The sequence below is a fragment of the Bombus huntii genome, chromosome 7 (genome assembly GCF_024542735.1).
Source record: "Bombus huntii isolate Logan2020A chromosome 7, iyBomHunt1.1, whole genome shotgun sequence".
In the NCBI taxonomy this organism is placed as follows: Eukaryota; Metazoa; Arthropoda; class Insecta; order Hymenoptera; family Apidae; genus Bombus; species Bombus huntii.
This window is the reverse complement of record NC_066244.1, coordinates 14721019-14741235: the sequence shown is the minus strand read 5'-3', so window position 1 is coordinate 14741235 and position 20217 is coordinate 14721019. Positions and strand designations below refer to the sequence as shown.

The 20217-nt window shown below is 33.9% G+C and overlaps 4 protein-coding genes across 13 annotated transcripts in view; 2 read left to right on the top strand and 2 right to left on the bottom strand.

Moving 5' to 3' along the window:
* Positions 1-1078: 1078 nt before the first annotated feature.
* Positions 1079-4667, top strand: LOC126867865 (probable phosphoserine aminotransferase). Its single transcript, XM_050622890.1, has 8 exons — positions 1079-2140; positions 2733-2863; positions 3016-3128; positions 3259-3420; positions 3496-3590; positions 3686-3855; positions 3939-4199; positions 4341-4667. Exons 1-8 carry the CDS (start codon positions 2066-2068, stop codon positions 4447-4449), a joined length of 1116 nt encoding a protein of 371 aa, XP_050478847.1. The 5' UTR covers positions 1079-2065; the 3' UTR covers positions 4450-4667.
* LOC126867868 (guanosine-3',5'-bis(diphosphate) 3'-pyrophosphohydrolase MESH1) lies at positions 4612-5570 on the bottom strand. The gene is made up of 3 exons (XM_050622896.1): positions 5348-5570; positions 4910-5241; positions 4612-4849 (listed from the first exon to the last, which is right to left on the bottom strand). Exons 1-3 carry the CDS (start codon positions 5544-5546, stop codon positions 4718-4720), a joined length of 663 nt encoding a protein of 220 aa, XP_050478853.1. The 5' UTR covers positions 5547-5570; the 3' UTR covers positions 4612-4717.
* A 391-nt stretch (positions 5571-5961) lies between these two features.
* Positions 5962-7511, top strand: LOC126867869 (zinc finger protein 830). Its single transcript, XM_050622897.1, has 4 exons — positions 5962-6065; positions 6281-6758; positions 6831-7000; positions 7074-7511. Exons 1-4 carry the CDS (start codon positions 5962-5964, stop codon positions 7213-7215), a joined length of 894 nt encoding a protein of 297 aa, XP_050478854.1. The 3' UTR covers positions 7216-7511.
* Positions 7512-8079: 568 nt separating this feature from the next.
* Positions 8080-20217, bottom strand: part of LOC126867866 (uncharacterized) — a 47703-nt gene continuing 35565 nt past the window's right edge. For 2 of the 10 annotated variants that reach the window (XM_050622892.1, XM_050622891.1), the window contains 4 exons: positions 19508-19648; positions 18240-18354; positions 17261-17448; positions 8080-13591 (listed from right to left, as the gene is read on the bottom strand). In XM_050622892.1, the coding sequence (XP_050478849.1) occupies positions 13359-13591; positions 17261-17448; positions 18240-18354; positions 19508-19648 (677 nt within the window). In that variant the 3' untranslated portion in view covers positions 8080-13358. Of the gene's footprint in view, positions 13592-15291; positions 15425-16760; positions 17173-17192; positions 17449-18239; positions 18355-19507; positions 19649-20217 lie in introns of those variants that run through there. The other 8 variants (XR_007690442.1, XR_007690444.1, XR_007690445.1 and 5 more) reach the window with 8 other exon arrangements.

Sequence of the window (20217 nt, the reverse complement as noted above, 5' to 3'; positions counted from 1 at the left end):
GATGGAAAAATTAAAAAAAATATATATATATATATATTTTCGACTTCCTTTTTCGCGTAGAATCATCCCCTTTCCGCTTGTACCACCTGTTACCAACCACCCTGTATGTACACACACACACACACACACACACACACACACACACACACACACACACACACACACACACACACTTATATATATATATATATATATATATATATATATATATATATATATATATATATATATATATATATATATATATATATTGATCATACATCATAAATGATAAAGTTCCTGGGATAAACATATATATATATATATATATATATATATATATATATATATATATATATATATATATATATGTTTATCCCAGGAACTTTATCATTTATGATGTATGATCAAAATCAAAATTTTTGGGATTATCTATTTCAATTTTATGTATGTTATGAATTATATATTGTGAGAGATATTTGTAATAAAAGTGAAATAAAAGAAATTCCGTTAAGTGATCGTATTAATATTTTGTATTAACACGTTCGTCACCCAACGTGATTCGGCTAAGTTTTCTGAGGGGCCCAAAAATCCAACCGCCGGTATGCAAAACGTAAATAGAGCGACAAGCGGGAATTCATTGTTTATCGCCTTTGATTCATTGTAAAGAAAAGATTATTTAGTTCTGAAGTGGAGAAAGCGATAAGCTTTCCAGCTAGAGTATTCCGAGGGATCTCATGGCAGATATCTCAGATCTTTCATTTAATCGAGAAGCATACTTGTGAGACGTATATCAGTGATTCTTTCATCCTCAAAATGTTCAGTAAACAGTGTGAAAACATATTTGAAAGTGAGGAGAGTAGTGATAACGGAGTTCACAACTATTGTTCGAAGTGTCCAAAATCACCGCAAATGTGTTTGGAACGTTTTAACAAATACCACGCGATATAGCATAATGTAATATATTATCCAGAATATAAATTAATAAAAAGTATGGTATAATATGTTTTTGGTATTTTTATGTTGTATATTCCATATATAGTATCCTATATTTAACACGTTCGTCGCCACGTCGCACATATTTGTGAAACACGCTAGGCGACGAACGTGTTAATTCGAACAAGAAAGCGTCACCATATGTTGGTGACAGGGCCCCCACAGAAGCATACCCGTCACATAAATATGTACGACGTGGCGACGAACGTGTTAATAACCACAAAATCTGAATCTAATCACGTGTTAGTCATATAAGTCAGTTTCGTAATCGGTAGATAAAACATTGCTGGGGGCATTAGTAGATTTATCAGAGGAATATAATCTTTAAAGAACACAAAATATATTATAATATTGTTTCATTTATGGAAGTGTAATTGTTATATTAGTTCTACTCTATTTTGTAACAGATACTAATATAATATTTTTACGTGATAAAAAAGATACATGTACAGATTCAAGGAAGGACAAAAATTGTTTAAATCATTACTATCTCTTCAGGATACAATTATTGAAAAATAGTGATCAAACCTTTAACATTAGTTTTAATACATTTCCGCAGCTTCGTTTGAACTTTAGTAATCATATCATTATAAAACAACAAATCATTAAGGTCTAAATCCGCATTCTTTGCTCATAAAGACCCGTTGACCAGATCTTCACGCAACGCACAAAGCAAAATAAAGCAACATATCAATGTGTGCATACAATGGTCAGTATTGACACGGTTTATTTATCTTATCTTTACCTAAATAAATTTTAAGAATTCACAGCAGTCAGTCTCATAAAGTAGTTTCAAAGAAAACAGAAAAGTGTAAAGAGAAAGTACAAGGAAGTGATGCAACGAAAAAGAAAAGGCTTCGATTTATAACGATCTATGATTGTCCAGAGTGTTTAGAAATCAATAATTTTTGGTGTATAACATCTTAAAGTGCTGTAAAAAGTGACTACACAACGTAAATAGCGATAATTTAGTGCGATAAATCTACCAAAGTCCTTAGATAACAAGGCACGGAGAATTCAAACCACTTTCTGTATAAAATCCAGTTCAGTATTTCCATATCAGCCTTCGAGTAAAGCAGTACATCTCGCAATGAGTAATCAGACCAATATTTCAGAGAACAAAGTTATTAATTTTGGTGCCGGGCCAGGCAAACTTCCGGAACAGGTAACGCTGAAATTATTACATATTTTAATCGAGCCTATTATTTTTAATCTTGTAATTTTACTTTTTGTTCATTTTTTAAAATAAAGACATTATGTAAATATTAGTTCATAGACAATAGGAAGAGATGAGTTATAGAAATAGAAATATGATTTACAAAAGATGAAGATATTTCTCTTTTTTTTTTTATTTCTATAGGCTTGTGTGTATTAATTAACGTTTACATAAATATTATAATCTTCAATATCATTCACTTAATATTTCTTGTCAAACTGTTTTTGAAATGCTTTTTACAATTAGGATTATTTTTAGTTCCATGTACTCATTCGTGTAAGATATTAGAAGCAATTTGGTAATACTTTTATTATATATATTACACGACTTATTAATTCGTTGGATTAGAATTAATCAAATTTATTTCTTCCGTTATCACGCACGTTTAATATCGTCAATATCAATGATAATAAATATTAAATTAATTTATACATGTCAACATGAGGTATTTTTTCCTTTCAAGATTAATTGTTTCGTTTATATTCTTGTCTCTCTTCATCACGAATAAATTACACTGTGTAACGGTATGTTTCTTTTGCAGGTATTAAAACAAGTACAACAAGAATTGCTCGCCTATGGTAATACTCAAATCAGTATTTTGGAATTGAGTCATAGATCAGCTGAGTTCAAAAGCGTTATTGAAAATGCACAAGCAACGTTGCGAGAAATACTGTAAGTTGTTATGAAAATATAAGAAATATAATTTTCTTCTGAACAATGGCTCTCGTTAATCAGTCCCGAGTAATATTAGAAAGCATCTATGAGTAACTTCTAGCGTTGATACATGTTTCTAAACGAAATAATGAATGGTTTAAATTTTACAGACATGTACCCGATAATTATAAAATCCTGTTTATGCAAGGGGGTGGAACAGGTATATTTGCCGCTGTTCCTTTAAATATGATGGCAACTGATACCGCAGACTACTTAGTAACTGGTAAATTTTTAAGCATTGTTCTGTGCTATAAAATATACAACCTACCAATATCAATAATAGATATAATAATCACTATCTAAAAATAAAGGTAGATAGTTTCTTGTATTTTAATGTAAATTCAATTTTCGAGGCACGTGGTCGGCCAAAGCGGCAAAAGAAGCGGCCAAGTATGGCAAAGTGAATTTGGTCTTGCCACCAACAACGAAATACACGGAAGTTCCTGACCCATCTACTTGGAACCTGGATCCCAATGCGTCTTATGTTTACTATTGTGCAAACGAAACAATTCACGGTAACTAAATAATAATACAAAAACTCAAGACAATAGCTTCAACGTGAATAATCAGAAAGTATTTCATTATTTAAGGAATCGAGTTTAATTATATCCCTGAAACGAATGGAGTACCACTGGTCGTTGATATGTCGTCGAATATACTTACAAGACCTTTCGACGTTTCGAAAGTACATAATATTTATCCTGATAAATATTGATTATAACAACGAGTAGATCAATTATCATAATACCGATTAATTAATTATTATAATATATCTTTCAGTTTGCTGTAATATTTGCTGGCGCACAGAAAAACATCGGTCCGGCTGGTGTGACTCTCGTGATAGTGAGAGATGATGTTCTCGGTCATGCTTCGAAGTTCTGTCCAATAATGTTCGATTTTAATGTTATAGCAGCTGATAACTCTATACACAATACACCACCGGTATTTCAGTAAGTATATCTATAATAATGAATTTTGTATATAAATAAGAAAATATATTAAATTTCTATTGCCAATTTATATTGATTTTTAGAATATACGTAGTTGGGCTAGTTTTCAAATGGATCAAAGAACACGGTGGTGTTGAGGGGATGGAGAAACTGGCAATTGCAAAGAGTCAAAAGATATACGACGTGATCAACAAATCAAATGGTTTCTATTCATGTCCAGTTAAATCCGACGTAAGGAGTAGAATGAATGTGCCATTTAGGATAGGCAAAAATGATGAACAATTAGAAAAAGAGTTTCTATCTGGTGCGAGCGCACGTGGAATGCTTCAATTGAAAGGTCACAGGTCAGTACAAGTAGAAAATAAACCTTGTATATATAATATATATACGTTAAAAATTATACGAACTATGTTTTACACGCACACGCACACACACATTGTTGTTTTATTATCTTTTAAATTAAGCCTAATAATATTTAATTACAGATTAGTAGGTGGAATTCGAGCATCTGTGTATAACGCTGTTACTGTGGAGGAAGTAGAAGCATTAGCAAAATATATGATGTGGTTCTATGAAAAATATAATAAAAATTAGGAAATTAAAATATATTTACTGGAAACATTATTTGGTTAAGAATGACTTGTATGTATGTATAAGATATATAGAATATCATTACAAGATCTTTCATATATCTTATAAAATTTGAATGTTAGTAAAAAATATATCTAATATAAAAACTTTCATTATCTTTCTAAATATCACGTAATATTATGTAATATTTAATGCTTCAAATATATTTTTACCTTTTTTTACATTTTGCAATGTTCAATTTCAAAATTATTGTTTTAATAAAACATTAACATTATGATATCAATGGCCTTTTACATGTACAACTTTCTCTATCTTGGGATACCTTCTTTGCAAATATTAGATCTAGCTCTCTTTCTAGATTAAAATTAGTTCTGCGACATCCATCAACCACAGCTTTGGCCCACTGTAATTAATATTTTTTACAGAATTGATTAATATTTACCTTAAATGAGTCTTTCATTACCTTAAAGTATTCTTTTACTCTATCTTCTGACCAACCAACTGGTATAGCTTTTTGAAGATCTCTTAAATTATACAATTTATCTGCTAGCTTTACCAATTTAGCTTTGTGACTGCATTTAGGGGCATTCTCTATTTGTAATCTTTTACGTTCCACTTTTGGTAAGCTTTTATCATCGGTTAGTTCCTTAACAATGTTACGAACCTCTGTACCAAATTGAGTTTCTATCTCTTCAAATGTAGTATCAGTATCTTCTACAGTATCATGTAAAAGAGCTGCTATAATTACAACAGGATCATGAATATTGCCTTCTTGTACCAAAATATTTGCTACTCCTAAAAAATATTTTCACAGCATGTTATAATTTAAAATTATGATTATATACTTGTTTTGTTTGATATTTGTTTTATAAAACGAACTTGTTTTTAAAAATTTACAAACCTATTGGGTGATTTATATATGGTGTTTCGTTTTCATCCTTTCTCCTCTGATCCTTGTGTTTTATTGCTACAAAATTGGCACATTTGATTACTATTGATAACAATTCTGCATTAGTCAATTCTCTGGAACATAATTTGCAAGATCCGACTACAGTCAATGGATCGTGATTGACACATGGTACAGAAATATCATTCTCCATGTTTAATCTGTTGCGTTATGCCACAATTTTCCACCTCGTATCTTATAATTAAATTTAAAAGAATTATTGATAATATTGGATATTATAGCGATAAAGAGAAAGCTTAATGCTATGAATAAATTTTTCTGAATAAATAATTTTTTAAGAATTATAAAAATTATAAAACACAACAGTTATAAAATATACTCTTTTATTTAATAATACTACTCTACAACGAGAAAAGGTTATAAATATATAAAAATAATTCTCTCTACTAGACGTACTTTAGAAATTATTTTGATTGCATCAATTAATGTTAGTTAATTTTGAAACTTGACAATAGAGGAGCTACAGATACCTAACAAGAAGCGTACAAAACATAACCTAAACATTGTGAGTTGTGTTTGTTACTTAAGAGCGTAATTTATTTCTGAAAATGTCACTCAAAAGAAAATTAACACAAGATGACTTACGTAAAGCTATGAGTGAACACAAAAGGAAAATAGGAGTGGTTAAAAAAATTGAATCGCCGCTGGCAAAATATCCTTTTTATTGCGGTTTTATATATTTTAATATAAAGTTTTTTCTATATATTTCGTTTTGCATTAGATTGTTTTAATTTTTGTTTTATAATAACAAAATTTCGTTAATATTCTATATATTTAAGAGTAATAAAATTTAAGTATATTTTGCATAAAAAAATAACATTTTAGAGACTAAAATATTTTTGAAGAATCCTTAACCATGGTAAACACATATACAGATGCAGGACAACTTATGTGTATTTTATGCAAAACCATTGTACGCAGCGAGGCAGTTTGGCCAGTACATTTAAACTCAAAGACTCATAAGGAAAATATCATATTAGCAAAGAAAACAAAACTAGAAACAAATCCTACAAAGGCTCAAACGTGTAAAAGGCCTACATCTCCTTTACAAGAATCATCAACAAATAAGAAAATAAAGGGTATATTAAAAAATTCTGCACAGTCAGCACAAGTTCTGTCAAGTTTACCATCAGATTTCTTTGATAATCCTAAACAAGTCAATTGTACTATACCATCAAGTACTCCTATAATAACACAACAATCTGAGAATGATAAAGAACCTGTACATGAAAAAGATTTGAAAAATGTAGAAGTAGAGGAGGAAAAAGAAAAAGAGAGAAGCAAAGATACAAATCAACCACCACTTCCAGAAGGATTTTTTGATGATCCAGTTCTAGATGCTAAAGTAAGATCATTGTATAAGAATTTTCTGTAGTAATATAATGTTAAGTCGAGTAATTTATATGGGGATTTTTAGGTGCGTAACGTAGAATATAAAAATCCTATAGAAGAGGAATGGGAAAAGTTCCAGAAAGAAATTAAAGAGGAAGCGGCACAGTCTGCACAAATTATTGCAGATGACCAAGAAGAAGCAACAACAGAAAGACAATTAGATGAAATAGAGGAACAAATAAGACATTGGTCTAGGTAATTTAAATCATAGTGAATTTAATTGACTCAATACAGACTATACTGAATAAACGAAGTATTATTTTGCTAGGGTAATGGATCTTGTAAAACGTAAGGAACAGGTGCAAGCTACTGACAGAAAACAAAAAAATACAGATGAAGATGTATCCAGCGAAGACGAAGTCGATTTCGATGAATTCCTCGATTGGAGGGCCAAAAATTCTTATAAATAAAATTTCTAATTAATGTACAGTATTTATGACTTTGTAAATATTTATATGGGTAATTTCAAAAGTACTTTTAGAAGTATGGAGAGTAATATCCAGAAAGTTGTATTAATTAAATTTTCATATAAAATTCTGGACATTGTTTGTATAAAAAAAAAAAAAAATAGAAAAGAATAGAAAGAATAGAAAAATGTTTGTCACTCCTGTTTGAGGAAGAAAACGAGTCTACGATTTGTACAGTGTATTAAGATTTTATTAAAACGAATTCAAAGAGTCAGAATATAATTAAGTTTCAAATACAATTGTTATAGATTATTAATTTATCCATTACAAGCTATAATATGAAATGTATAATATAAAGGTTACAAGGTAGGCTAAGCCGCTAGTAAAATAGTGTGAGTAGTATATTGCCAAAAATTTAACAATATCCACTTTCGTTACATACCAGACATTATAAAATATTGAAAATCGAAAAATGAGAGACTCGCATACTCGTTTTTTACCCGCACCCATCCACGCGCAGTAACTAGGAAATTCTACAATATGTACCTAATCGCTAATTAAAAGTTTCTCGCGTGAGTTTCATCTAACATCTGCGTCGAACGATATTACGTTATAATCTCTGAAAAGTTACGTCTCTGTAAGATTCCACTTTGCTATCTAGAAATCCTGCATTTTAAATACTCTTAGTGTTTTACAACGTAGCATGTAATCGTGTAGAGCTTAATTTTTATTTTTACATGATTTTACTTATTTTTTTTCTTTTTGTAATCGAGAAGCGAGACCTACATTTTACGACTATATCGTGTTTGTGTACCTGTATACCATATGTATATAAATATCTCGAGACGAGTATATAATAATTCTTTCTTTTTCTTTTTTTTTTTACGTTATTTACTCTAAGTCGAATCACAACATTTCTTCATCGCGAACCGTCCAACGATCATAGTAATCGAACATTAAGAGACGGATCATTGAATTTAAGCACAAAATGCGATCAGACGAAACTTCTAAGCTTATCCTTAATATATGTAATTCTACAGAAGCTCAAACGTGCGTACACGCTACGTAGTCCCTTAAAAGCAGGCGGTGCTGGTGATTACATTAATTCGTTACAATAATATTACTAATGTTCAGAAGAAATGAATACTGGACCTTAACGATATTCATTGAACGATCGTTTATAATACAATCGGATAAATTGTGTTGGATACGAAAGGGTTACGCAGGCAAGGCTGTGTAACAAGAAATTCTTACAAAATCACGAAAGTCTCGGTTGAAAGATCGTTTCCTAAGGACGTTTTATATATTTATTATATATGCATGTATATTGTATTTCGACAAAGCACTGACGAAGATAGTTCCTCGCGGACCGACGATCTTTCATTTCGACCTTTTCATCTCTGATCAATTTGATTCGGATTCAGTATCGACAAAGGTATTGTCTAATTTTTTGATTTAGGGATGTTCCATCGTTGTCAGTAAGAATTGTCGGTTTCTTGTTGCGTCTTCCGGTTTATCGAAGTGTTCTGTTAGTTTCTATTGAACACGACGAACGCGAAAGAAAATAGCGTCGTCGATCGAGTTATCCACAAAGATATCAAAAGTGGTCACTGGTTGAACTTTATAAGATGATTTACTTGAATAGTGATGAGTACATATACAAGTACTTATGTAGTTGGTATCGTCACAGAGAGTTCGTTTGGGCATGAAAAACCGATATTTTCGGAACAACGTAGTCCCACGAGAACGAGAAGTAATCCAAACACTTCCCCATATTTGGATTACAGTATCGTTCTTCTATCTTCACGTTCTTCTACAGTATCGTGTATCTATAAACTGTGACAGTTCAGGGAACAACAGCTTGCCTTGATCTCTCAGACGATTCTATTATTAAAAATCGATCCAGGATCACAAGAGGATTCTTAAGTGACCTTCTTTACAAGAAGTACGGACTTGCTGTCCTATGTGATCGATGGTACTGGACAATTTACCGAACGATTCTGGTTTCTCTTCCTCTGTATCCTTAAGTTTGATGTCCCTGATTCGAAGTTCCTTATATAGTCGTTTCGCGAATATAGTCGAATCACGAATGTATGTTTCTCAAAGGAACGAAGATTTCTTGTTGGAATAGATCGAAACGATCGGCTGTGATAAATGAATCGAGACGAATCAACGATTTGATTGATCGTTAGGTATTCGGAAGGAGAATACGAAGGAAGAAGAGAATTTAACGAGAAAAGAAGGATAAGACGTTAATTAGTCGTAAGTTTCCATATCTTGGATCGTTATCGACGATTATATGAGAAACAGAGCAAAATTGTTTACTCTTCCTATGTAGGAAACGTTTCTCTGGATCGGAGGGCGCGATGAAGAGCGGGATATTCCATGGTTTTACGATACAAGAGATTTTACAAAAGTGAGCGAGTGTCTTTGTGTGATAAAGACGAGGCACACTGCTTGTCTCTTCGTTAATTTTCCTTTGTTTTGTTTTCGTTACCATAAAAGCGGAGGGAAACTAACGACTCGAGAAAAGCATCTTAATCGATACTGCTCTAAATCGCGTTAATTATTATACTAGAGATATTCTTACAAGCGAACGATTACTTTCCACAGAGCTGTATTATAAATCGAAGATTGTTTCAATGGACATTTCGTCGAGATACAAAGAACGCGATATATCGAGTCTCGGTTACTTAATTAGATATGGAACAGTGGAGGGCACGTTCTATCCGAAAACTGAAACCTTCCCCGAATTTCGTTTGCGGATCAGATCGATCCCTCCTCGTTATCCTCTTAAATCCTTATCTAATAAACATTTGCTCGTCTCTCTTGTTCACAAAACGCAGCTGCATTCTTTCTTATTTTGTCTGCTTTTTTTACACATTTTTTTCTCATATTTTTGTCATTTTTTTTTTAATTTTGTTTTTAAACTTTTATATTCCATTCTAAATCCCCCACGAATATCACATACGCTCATTAATTCAATTATCGCTTAAATCGCGCAATCTCGGTTATCATTATCGATGATCGTTAAATGATCGATTTAAGATAGCGTTAATCGTTAAAAAGACATCCCTAAATTTAGTTGATACTTTTACGGCGAGGATGCTATACAAATTGAACGTTATGTGTGCAGAAGACAAGAGTACATTTTAGGTGCGGGATCGATAATAACTAAGCGAGTCGAGCTTACACGATATTATATAATATCTATGAATTATCTTCTGTAAATGTTAAGAATAATGATAATCATAATAATTAACAATAATATAACAATGACGATAGCAAGAAGAATCTGTTAGCTATACGTTGCACATAGATCACAGAGTGGATACAGTCGCTAGGCATTCAAAAAATTAATCTACAAATAGTGCAAATAGTGCCAAGCCTAGTATTATATATGTATATATAATTTTCTTCTTCTTTTATATTGGTATATATATATATATATATATATAGATTTATATATATTTATTCATTTATTTAATTAATCTCATCTGTTTTTTATATGTAAATATGTACTATGTACGCGAGAGCGCAGGCACTAAATTGTTGAGATACAATCGTACCGGACTATCGATGATTCTCATTACTTACTCGGGAAGAAAAAAAGATGATTTCAATGTGTGTAGATATATCGATATAGCGTGTCTGTACGTGTATAAAGTATCATCGTGAATCGACGTTAGCTTTCGATAATGAGGTTTGGTGCAATTAATAATAAACTAATACAGTCGTGTAAACGCATACAATTTGTGTTTGGTCGTGTTCTATCTAAGGTGAAGCCTCTCGAGGTGATTTCGTCCGTTCTATTCTTTTTCAATCTCTTTGTTCTTATAGTAAACTTACTAACAGTCGACGCGAAAAAATTAATCCTTTCAAATTTTTTTAACACGCGAACCGTTCTTTTACTATCATTTTTGACGAATATTCTTTCTCGAGCAACGAATAGAGCTTGTCTTACGAGGCAGGCGGCTATAGAATGGATCGAGCAAGACACGTTCGCAAAGTTCAGAAGCATGTGAAAGTATGGAGCACTCGATAAGAAGCGATAAGGGATGAGGATAAGTCGGACGAACAATCGATCGTGGGTGAACGGGTGTAACGCCTACGAATCTCACGGTGATGAGAAACGACCGTGCCGAGCTTACGTGTAACCCCCATGTATATAATACGTACATGTAAGTACCGTTATCTTCGTTTCCTGTTACGCGTAACGAACATGATCGCGCACGATTTCTTGTTAATCCTTACTTTAAACACGTTTATCAAGGAACAGATACATTTCTGCTCGATGGTATGCTTAAATATCACGCGGCTTAATTGGTTCGCTACGCTATGTATATAAGAAAGTATGCGTAGCGTTACCCCCACGATGTCGGTTCAAACACTTTTCGTCTGGTCCCATTCGTGTTGGCTTCTCGAAAAGAAAAACCAGAAGAGATTGCTATCTTTCTTCTGGCATGAACGATCGGTACTTCGTCAGTCGATATCTTGTGTTGGGAATACGTAATTCACAGAAAGGATCTGCCAGGAAGTCATCCACAGGCGATCCTCTTGTCATCGATAATAATCTCGCGTTTCCCGCAGCAGACACTTCCTCGATTCCTTCGTACGATAATAACACGTATCGATTTTGTATCAGACCAGCTGACGATTTGAAATACCTACACACGATAAAGCGCAGCTACTACCACACCGGAGTTCCATCTTTTAGCTCTAATTAAGATTTCGATTACTGGAGAAACTATCCGTTGTGGATCGTAAAACGTAGAGTCAATGTGTGTGTGTATGTGTGTGTGTGTGTGTGTGTGAGCATATGGCGTAAGGTTACATTTCACGTTGAAAAAATCGAGTACTTTGTACGCTGGTGTAATATTAAAAATACACAATACAATAAGATAGTAGAGATAAAAGACAGAACGCGATGGATACGAAGATTATCTCTCACGGACGAGCCGACCTGTATCGACTTTGGCTGATTGTTGTTCCGCGATCGTCGATGGATCGCCGTTTTTTTTTAAGCGTTCGTCTAAAACGATAGTTGGCGTTTACAACTTTGTTAGAAAGATCGATCAACGCGTCGAGTGTTACTAGATTCGACAGTATCGTTTATAAAATACGAATTCGTTTCTATCGGCTAGAGAGTGTTTAGCTTGAAAGCGATGAATCCTTTTAGCATAAGTGACCATATTAATGGCGAAACGTACGTTTTCGTTTGGTCCAAACATCGAAAAACATCGCAAATCGACGCAAAGCTCCGTATTTCCCGGACGAGTAACGTGGAAACACGATATTTCCATCGTCTTTGCTATGTTCCGTCTTCAGATTTCGTTGACCCGTCTGTAACTCGAACCAATAGCAAACGAATAGACCGAAAACGAGGAAGCTTCGTCTCACGAATAGAATCACGAATCGCGAGGCTAAGCTTCCCTCTTTACTCGTAGAAAAGAATTATGCTTCTTCCCTAAATTTCCTGCCTTCTTTCTTAAATGCAACAAAATCTCAACGACCTATGAGAATTTATTTGCGAGAATTTGCTCGCGGTATTTCAAACGCGTCTCGATAAGATTCTCGATAAGATTCTACGGCGAATTCGACGCGATTATCCGCGTTTCCTTATGCAAAATGTTTCGAACGTTGAACCCTTTTTAACGGTACCATAAGTGTTACGTTTGTCTAGCTTTATCAAAATCGCAAATACAAACTCGATCATTCTCAAACCGAAATTAAACAATGATTATCTCGCAATTAGTAAAAATCGCAATATTGTTTCCCACATTCTCTGGATTTCTCAAATTATACATAACTTTGATATTACCTTTGAACTTTGTTTCATGATCGATAATAACAACGAATGTCTAGTATGCAAACGCACGTTAATAAATAATTCTACAATTTTGTACCAAAGCAGCAGACGTAAGACGCAAACGAGCGAATCTTTTCGTGTCGAATAAAAAGGAGGAAATAGAAAATAGATTTTAGAAATGTGAATAGGATAACAGTTTTGTACGTTCTGAAAAAGAGATTGCTTAAGTCGCTTCGAAGACGATCTTTTCATTGCGGGCGACCTCGCGATCGTCGTTGGAAGGAAAATGGCGTGGCAACGATGATCGTGAGGGCTGTGTTTCCGTTCTCCAGCGGATCTACGTCTTGGCATCGAGAATTTCTACGGTGACGTTTTCCAATACGGTTTCCGTCATGTTGTTCGGTTGATTCGGTGGGGACTTGTTCGATTTCGTCGAGACGGCCGACGCGTTTCCACTACTGCTGCGACTTCCACGTCGTGATCCTGTTCGTGAACCTGGTGACAGAGATTTTCTTGCTAAAGTATCGCGTGCTTTGTCGCGACCGCATGCCTCTGACATGACACGAAAAGCTGGAATAAAATTGAAAGCATGAAGAACCGCGTTCGTTTCGTTGCGATCGTGAAAGAGTTACAGTGGCGGTCGTAAATTTCACGTGGAATATTTCGCAGGGAAATTCTATTCGACAGGTTCCTTCCTGAATGTGAAAAACTAAAACGAAAATCGAACTTGTATAATACTATTTTGCCATTTTAGAAGAAGAATTTCATTTACAATTTTGTTTGACTTTATAAATTATTTATATTTCATAGACTAATTCTATAATGTTACATATCTGTGTATCTGTTTTTTTAAATCTTATTTTATTCGTTTATTATTATCACATCGTAGTTCATTCACCCTCAAATGCTATTTCGGGTGAAAGTTGATCGCAGCACATCCTTTTTTCAATGTTCATTAATAGAGTTAAATAATCGGTGTTAAATGCCGCATAAAATGTTAAAATATCAAACTTAAAGCTTTTTGCGAATAACTGTAACTTCGTTTCTAACGTTTATTGTTTTCTTCCAATGAATATTTGCGCTTGCAACCGCCACTGTGCGAGTTTGCATGCAAATTGTCTAACTCTACAAGTGCTCGAGAACTCGAATTGTAAAGGTGTTTGAAGTGAAACTCGACTCGATCGATTTCACCGTGAATGAATCTTCAGAGAGGAAAATAGCAGCATGGGCAAATCTTCGTTTGCTCGTAAAACAAAACGGCCGATTACGTCGAGGCTTTCATTGACCATTAACGGTGAAATCAATGGATAATCTATCTTACCGTGTAACCGAGATGCATTTCTCAAATGCGATCCGGTGTTTTGTAAAACTACTTCAGAACTCCTTGCGATAATGGAAACGCACGCGTATACTATTTTATCGATTCTAGTTGTCGTAACTCGTGTATCATACTATTAACTAGTCCGTTTGTACTACACAGAGGAAATAAAAAATTTCTTTCCTCGCAGAAAAATCATCTATCGATTATACGTGCTAAATACTACGTTTTAATTGTAAAAATAATTATTTATAATATAATCGAGTATAAATTTACTCGAAGAAATAGAAATAAAATGGTCCGAATGTTTTCTTATTCCCTCCCAATTTCATCTACAAATTTATCGAACTTCATTGTATGCCAATAATGGAAATAACTAGTTAGACTATAAACGTAATCGTGGCTTTGAAATCGCGATCTCTACGACAGAATCATCATCATACGCAAGCAACGTTCTTTTACTGTAGCAAGCAACTATAGTCGTGATCCTCGAGAACGCTAGATAGAGGAGACTCGGATCTATTTGTGTTTGTAGAACAACTCACACACTTCTAGGCTCGAAGTTCTGACGTATCCGAAAGAGGGTAAGTAACCATAATATAAGGGCTATATACAAAATATACACACACACATATATAATGTGTATATATATATATATATATATATACACACATATATACACATATATACACATATATATATGTATATATATATATATATATATGTATATATATATATATATATATATATATATATATATATATATATATATATATATATATATATATATATATATATATATATATATATATATATATATATATATATATATATATATATATATATATATATACATATATACATATATATACATACATATGCTAACATGTGATAACATCGTAAGAATTATAAGAAAAGGTGTAATAAAAGAATTCGTAAGAATACGAAACTTACCCTCTTTGAAGGACGCGTCAATTTGAAAAGTTTTTTTACAATAGAGCACCTCATAGGTCCACGGTACATGATAATCAAGAACAATGGTCACAGACGGGATCATTAAACAGACTACTGCTATAGATGGTCGACTGCAAAGAGAGTCAAATCCATTAAAAAAGAGGAACATGATTATGGCGAGTTAAGATGCATCGTTCTGTCACGGCGCTTTTAAGATCAGTCTCGTTATATCGTTTCTAATGATCTACGACGATTTCTCAAACCGTTTAACCCCTTGACCTTACGCATTTTCATTCAAAAATGTATATCGAATATCAATTCTTAGTATCTCTCTAATCGCGTTGCGATCCCGCAATTACAATCTTGTTCTCATTTTAGCAAACGAAAGGGATTTCCAATGTTCTTGAGATATCCTTTGGCGTAAAAAAAATACAATTAGGCCGAGACCGACGAATAAAAAACATAGCAATTAAGGGTTAATCAATTGAGGGTTGTTTCGAATAATCGTTTAGTAACCGGCCAAAGGGTTATCAATAGGTTTTTATTTAAATCTATTCTTTCGTTTTATTTTATTCATTATCGTTCACCTTCGAGTTTCACTTACGAGTTTTGATGCAATTCACTTAACAATTGTCCCATGATTTCACGAAATCGAATAGCATATTGAAACAAGCTAATATAAAAACAGCGAATATAAGAAAGATTATGATTTTTGTGTTTTTATCGTGTCACATAGACGATGGAAGATTTCAGGAAGAGCTCCATGTGATTGTTGAAAACGATGCATCCAGAATTGTAACGTATCGATCTCGATGCATCCTTGAATTTCAAAGTAACCAACAAATATCTATCTTCTTGGCAGGCAATTGTACATGCGAAAATTTCTGAAGGATTCTGAGCTTAGTAGAAGGATTCTAAAGTAAAGAATAGAAGTAGGCAAGAATAGGTAGTCACCTACTTTATAATATTCGTATCTATATTATACATATATGGGATGTTCTACGGAAATCGATATACTGGAAGATGGCTATTTTTGGTGCTAGCTGATTAGCTCGAGGAACATTCCAACCCTCTCATTAGTTCGTAGAATTACAAAAGTTAATTTAACTTCGAAACAACAACCTGCAAGGACTATCGGGACCAAGAAAACGATTACCGTTCTTTCTATTCCTGGCTGAACGCATTGGAAAAAAAAAAAAGCAAAAAAGAACAGACCGTGCAACGCGTACCATTCGATTAAGAAGAAATATAATAAAGAGAGAAAGGGGAAAGAAAAGAAAAGTCGCGAAAATATTCTTTACACAATCGTGAATATTGAAACAGGAAAACAATGATCGTTTCTATACTCTACACACATCTGACGTGGTCATTGCATTTTTTAAAAACAGAAAGTCCGTTCATGAATTACGTACGAGATGCTCGCTAAACAACTGGTTCTACACGTGTATTTCTCGAACAGATGTTTACCTTGAATATTTCACGCAACACACGCGGTACCTCTGCGAAAGCATGAAGCACCGCCAACTATATAGTCGCAGGCTAGACTGTGTCTAATTGTAAGACACGATCGTTCGACAATTGCGAACGTGGAGAACGTTTACCCGAGTCTTTTAACCTGCAATAACCCATAAATCTCTAAAACTATCGTCGTGGAACTGAATGGGAAGAAATAAAACTAAAAATAAAATGTAATAATATAGAGCAAGAAGAAGAAAATTGTAAAGACGACTCGTTTTCCATTGTGTAGGTATTCCTTTATCTCTTATCTTTTCTAAAATTTGCGATCAGGCCACAGAAACGTCGAGGCGTCTCGATTTCCATCGAACACCCGATATAAACTGGCGCGTAAAAGAGTCGCTTGCTTCGTTTCAACGGGACACTGTATAACAAGTTGCTTGCTTAGTAAGTGAATGAATAAAAACCCGTACGGCTCACTCTGTGCTGTGAGTGCTGAGAGTGTTTCGCACCTTGCGAGGCGTTCGGCGAGTGGGCGTGTAAGGAGGCCAGCGAGGGTTGCCTCGAGGGTGCCCGTACGCTCGCCCTTGAACCGCGTCTCTCCTGCGCGTGCAGGAGCTTGTTCTCCCTCAGTAACGACACGTTCATCAGACGGGCGTTCGGTGTATTGAAGATGGTACGGTTCTCACGCCAGCGAGCCCTGGAACAGATGTAACACAAAAATTGAAAAATTGAAATGGCACAAGATGTAACTGGCAGAAACGAAGATTGATAGATTCGTTACAATTTGCTGTACTAGCAAGTGTTATCTGGAATATTGAAATTTTCAGGAAACATTACTTCTACTTATTTCTCAGATGGCGATCCTTCGATACAAAAATATTTCTTCATTTAATAATCCATTTTTGACAGCATTTAAAATCGTTGACTATATTAAATTAAATATGAGAATGACAGATTAATAATGTCTTATCTACAGAATCGAATTGTAAAGATATTGAAACAAAGTATAAACTAAACCATCGTAATTTAACCAGTTTGCTGTTTTTAGCCCTGTCAGTAATAAAATTAAAAAATAAAACAGTCATTTCATTACAACTTGATTCTATATTGTAATAGTCACATATGTTCTGTGTTTGACGAGTGTACTGGTCATCGCTTACTTTTTGCCACATATTTTAGGTACACACTATTTAAAGAAGACGCAACAGCTAACTAGTTAATTAAATTTTTGCTGTATATTAATTGCAGATCTATGTATAGTGTATGTGTTAATTGTAGACGTATGTATTAATATAAATATACATATCAAGGTATAAATTTTGCGCATGGTGTAAAGGATATGACATGAAAAAGGCATTCAAATTTGCATTAAATACGGATGGTACATTTTTAAGCATGAGTGCTAGGTTGAAGTAGGTCATAAAATCTCGTTACGTGAATTAGTAAAGACGAGAGTCACCGTGCAAGATATGCAAATAGATGGCTTACTTGCTGAAAAGCCTAAGGACGACGCAGATGATGATGAACATGAGGGCCATACCAACGAGAACACCGATCATCGTCGGATCGATATATTGGAGATTGGGTTCCTCTACCTGCTCGGCTGTAAAAAACATATTTCACTCGCTTAATAACCTTTCCCTAACAATCCTTCCTTTTCATATCTTTTCATCCGCAGTTAAGTTCTATTTCATATCTTTCATTTTCAAAAAACGTAATTCATCGTTTATTTCAATGAGACTTGAGCAGCCTTGATGAAAGAGAAAAATAAAGAGATACGATGAGGTCGAACAATTTCTGAGCTCTTTCTTTCACGGTTCATATAAAAGTTGGTATAATTGATTGGGACGTATATATCTTTTCACTAGTTAAAGTTAGATATTCTTTACACGATTGTACATCTTTTTCCCTGACAGTAACTGATAAAAACTTTTACCGCATTTAGTTAACCGCAATTTACTACAATCTATTTTCTCTTAGATGTTCATCTCGCTATAAAATGTAGTCTCATGTTCTCGCCCTCTAATCTCAGATTACTAAGAAATGTGAATTGGTCGGAACGAAGATTTTAACACATTCATTGCTAATAGCGCACATGATAAATTGATTCTATTATTTAAGTAATACTCATGCCGCAATTTTTGTCCTTTATGTAATATACATTTTGACAGAATAACTTAGGACGAGAAACGAAACAGTGAAAAGCACATCGGGGAAAAACATTAAAAATTGAAATAATGATTTCTTTAAAAGAAACAACTATTAGAAGTGAACAAGCTAATATTATTAATGAAATTCCGCTAGTTATGAATATCGATCTATAGTTTGTCAATTTACCAATATCATTAATTAGTAAATTATTGTGCAAGAGAACTCAGATGTGCTTCACCATGTTTGAGCAACGAATAATATTATGGCTTTGTATGCATACAACGATCGCGACTCACTTCTGCGCTACTTTTCGATTAAGCTCTGACGTGTCCAATTTAATTTACAACGCGTCAAAGGGGAAAATAAAAACGTTAAAGGTACGGAAGCTACGACTTCGCCACTTCTCGCGCTATTCACGCTCTGTTAATTGTTCGCGCGAGACCAGCTGACGAATTAATGAACTTTACAGGATTTTAGGTCGGTATTCCATTAACTCGAGACGAATGGTTGTCATCGCAAGCGGGCGCGTGCGGAATCTCATTAAAAAGTACGCGGAAACTCGCGTCCCTCCTCCTTGCTGTTTCTCCCTGTGTTTCTGCTCTTACCGACGCACACAATCGAGCCATCAGATTGGGTAACCGGGATCTTCTCGAAGATGCAAATGCAACGTCCGTCTCTGCACTCCGTTTGTATCACTCTCGCTTCGCATTGCTCGTGGAAGAAGCACGACTCGTTCACGTTCACCGCTGAAAACAGAAACCATTAACGACAGACTCGTTCCTTGTCTCTCGACGAGGAGACAAAGCAAATACGAACATTTTACGAAATATTGCTCCTAAAGTACATAACGTTTTTCTGCGGAATGGTACTCTTTCAATTTCAGCTTATTATGTATGTCGTTCAATTATTAGAAGAATGACATATTTCAAAAAATTGTTGGTTTTGGGATATTTGTGAAGATTGATTGCAGGGGTGAGCTATTTATTAGAATGAAATGATCATAATTAGCTAATAAAATTAATTATTATGTATTAATTAGTTAATAAAATTATGTTAATTCATTGCTACAGTCTGGTAAAGAATTTAGGGAACGCTAACGTTTGTATTTTGTAATTTTTATGTACGTTTTTTCAGATTAGTTTCATATTTTACCAGCATAATAATGACAGTCGCGTCTCATTACAGTGTTGATAAGATTTTTCAATGTTTTATATAACACATACAATACACATAGACATAAATGTTCAAATACTTTCGTGACTGTATATGGAAAGAAAATATGTATAACTTTTCAGACTATATATTTCCAAGAATA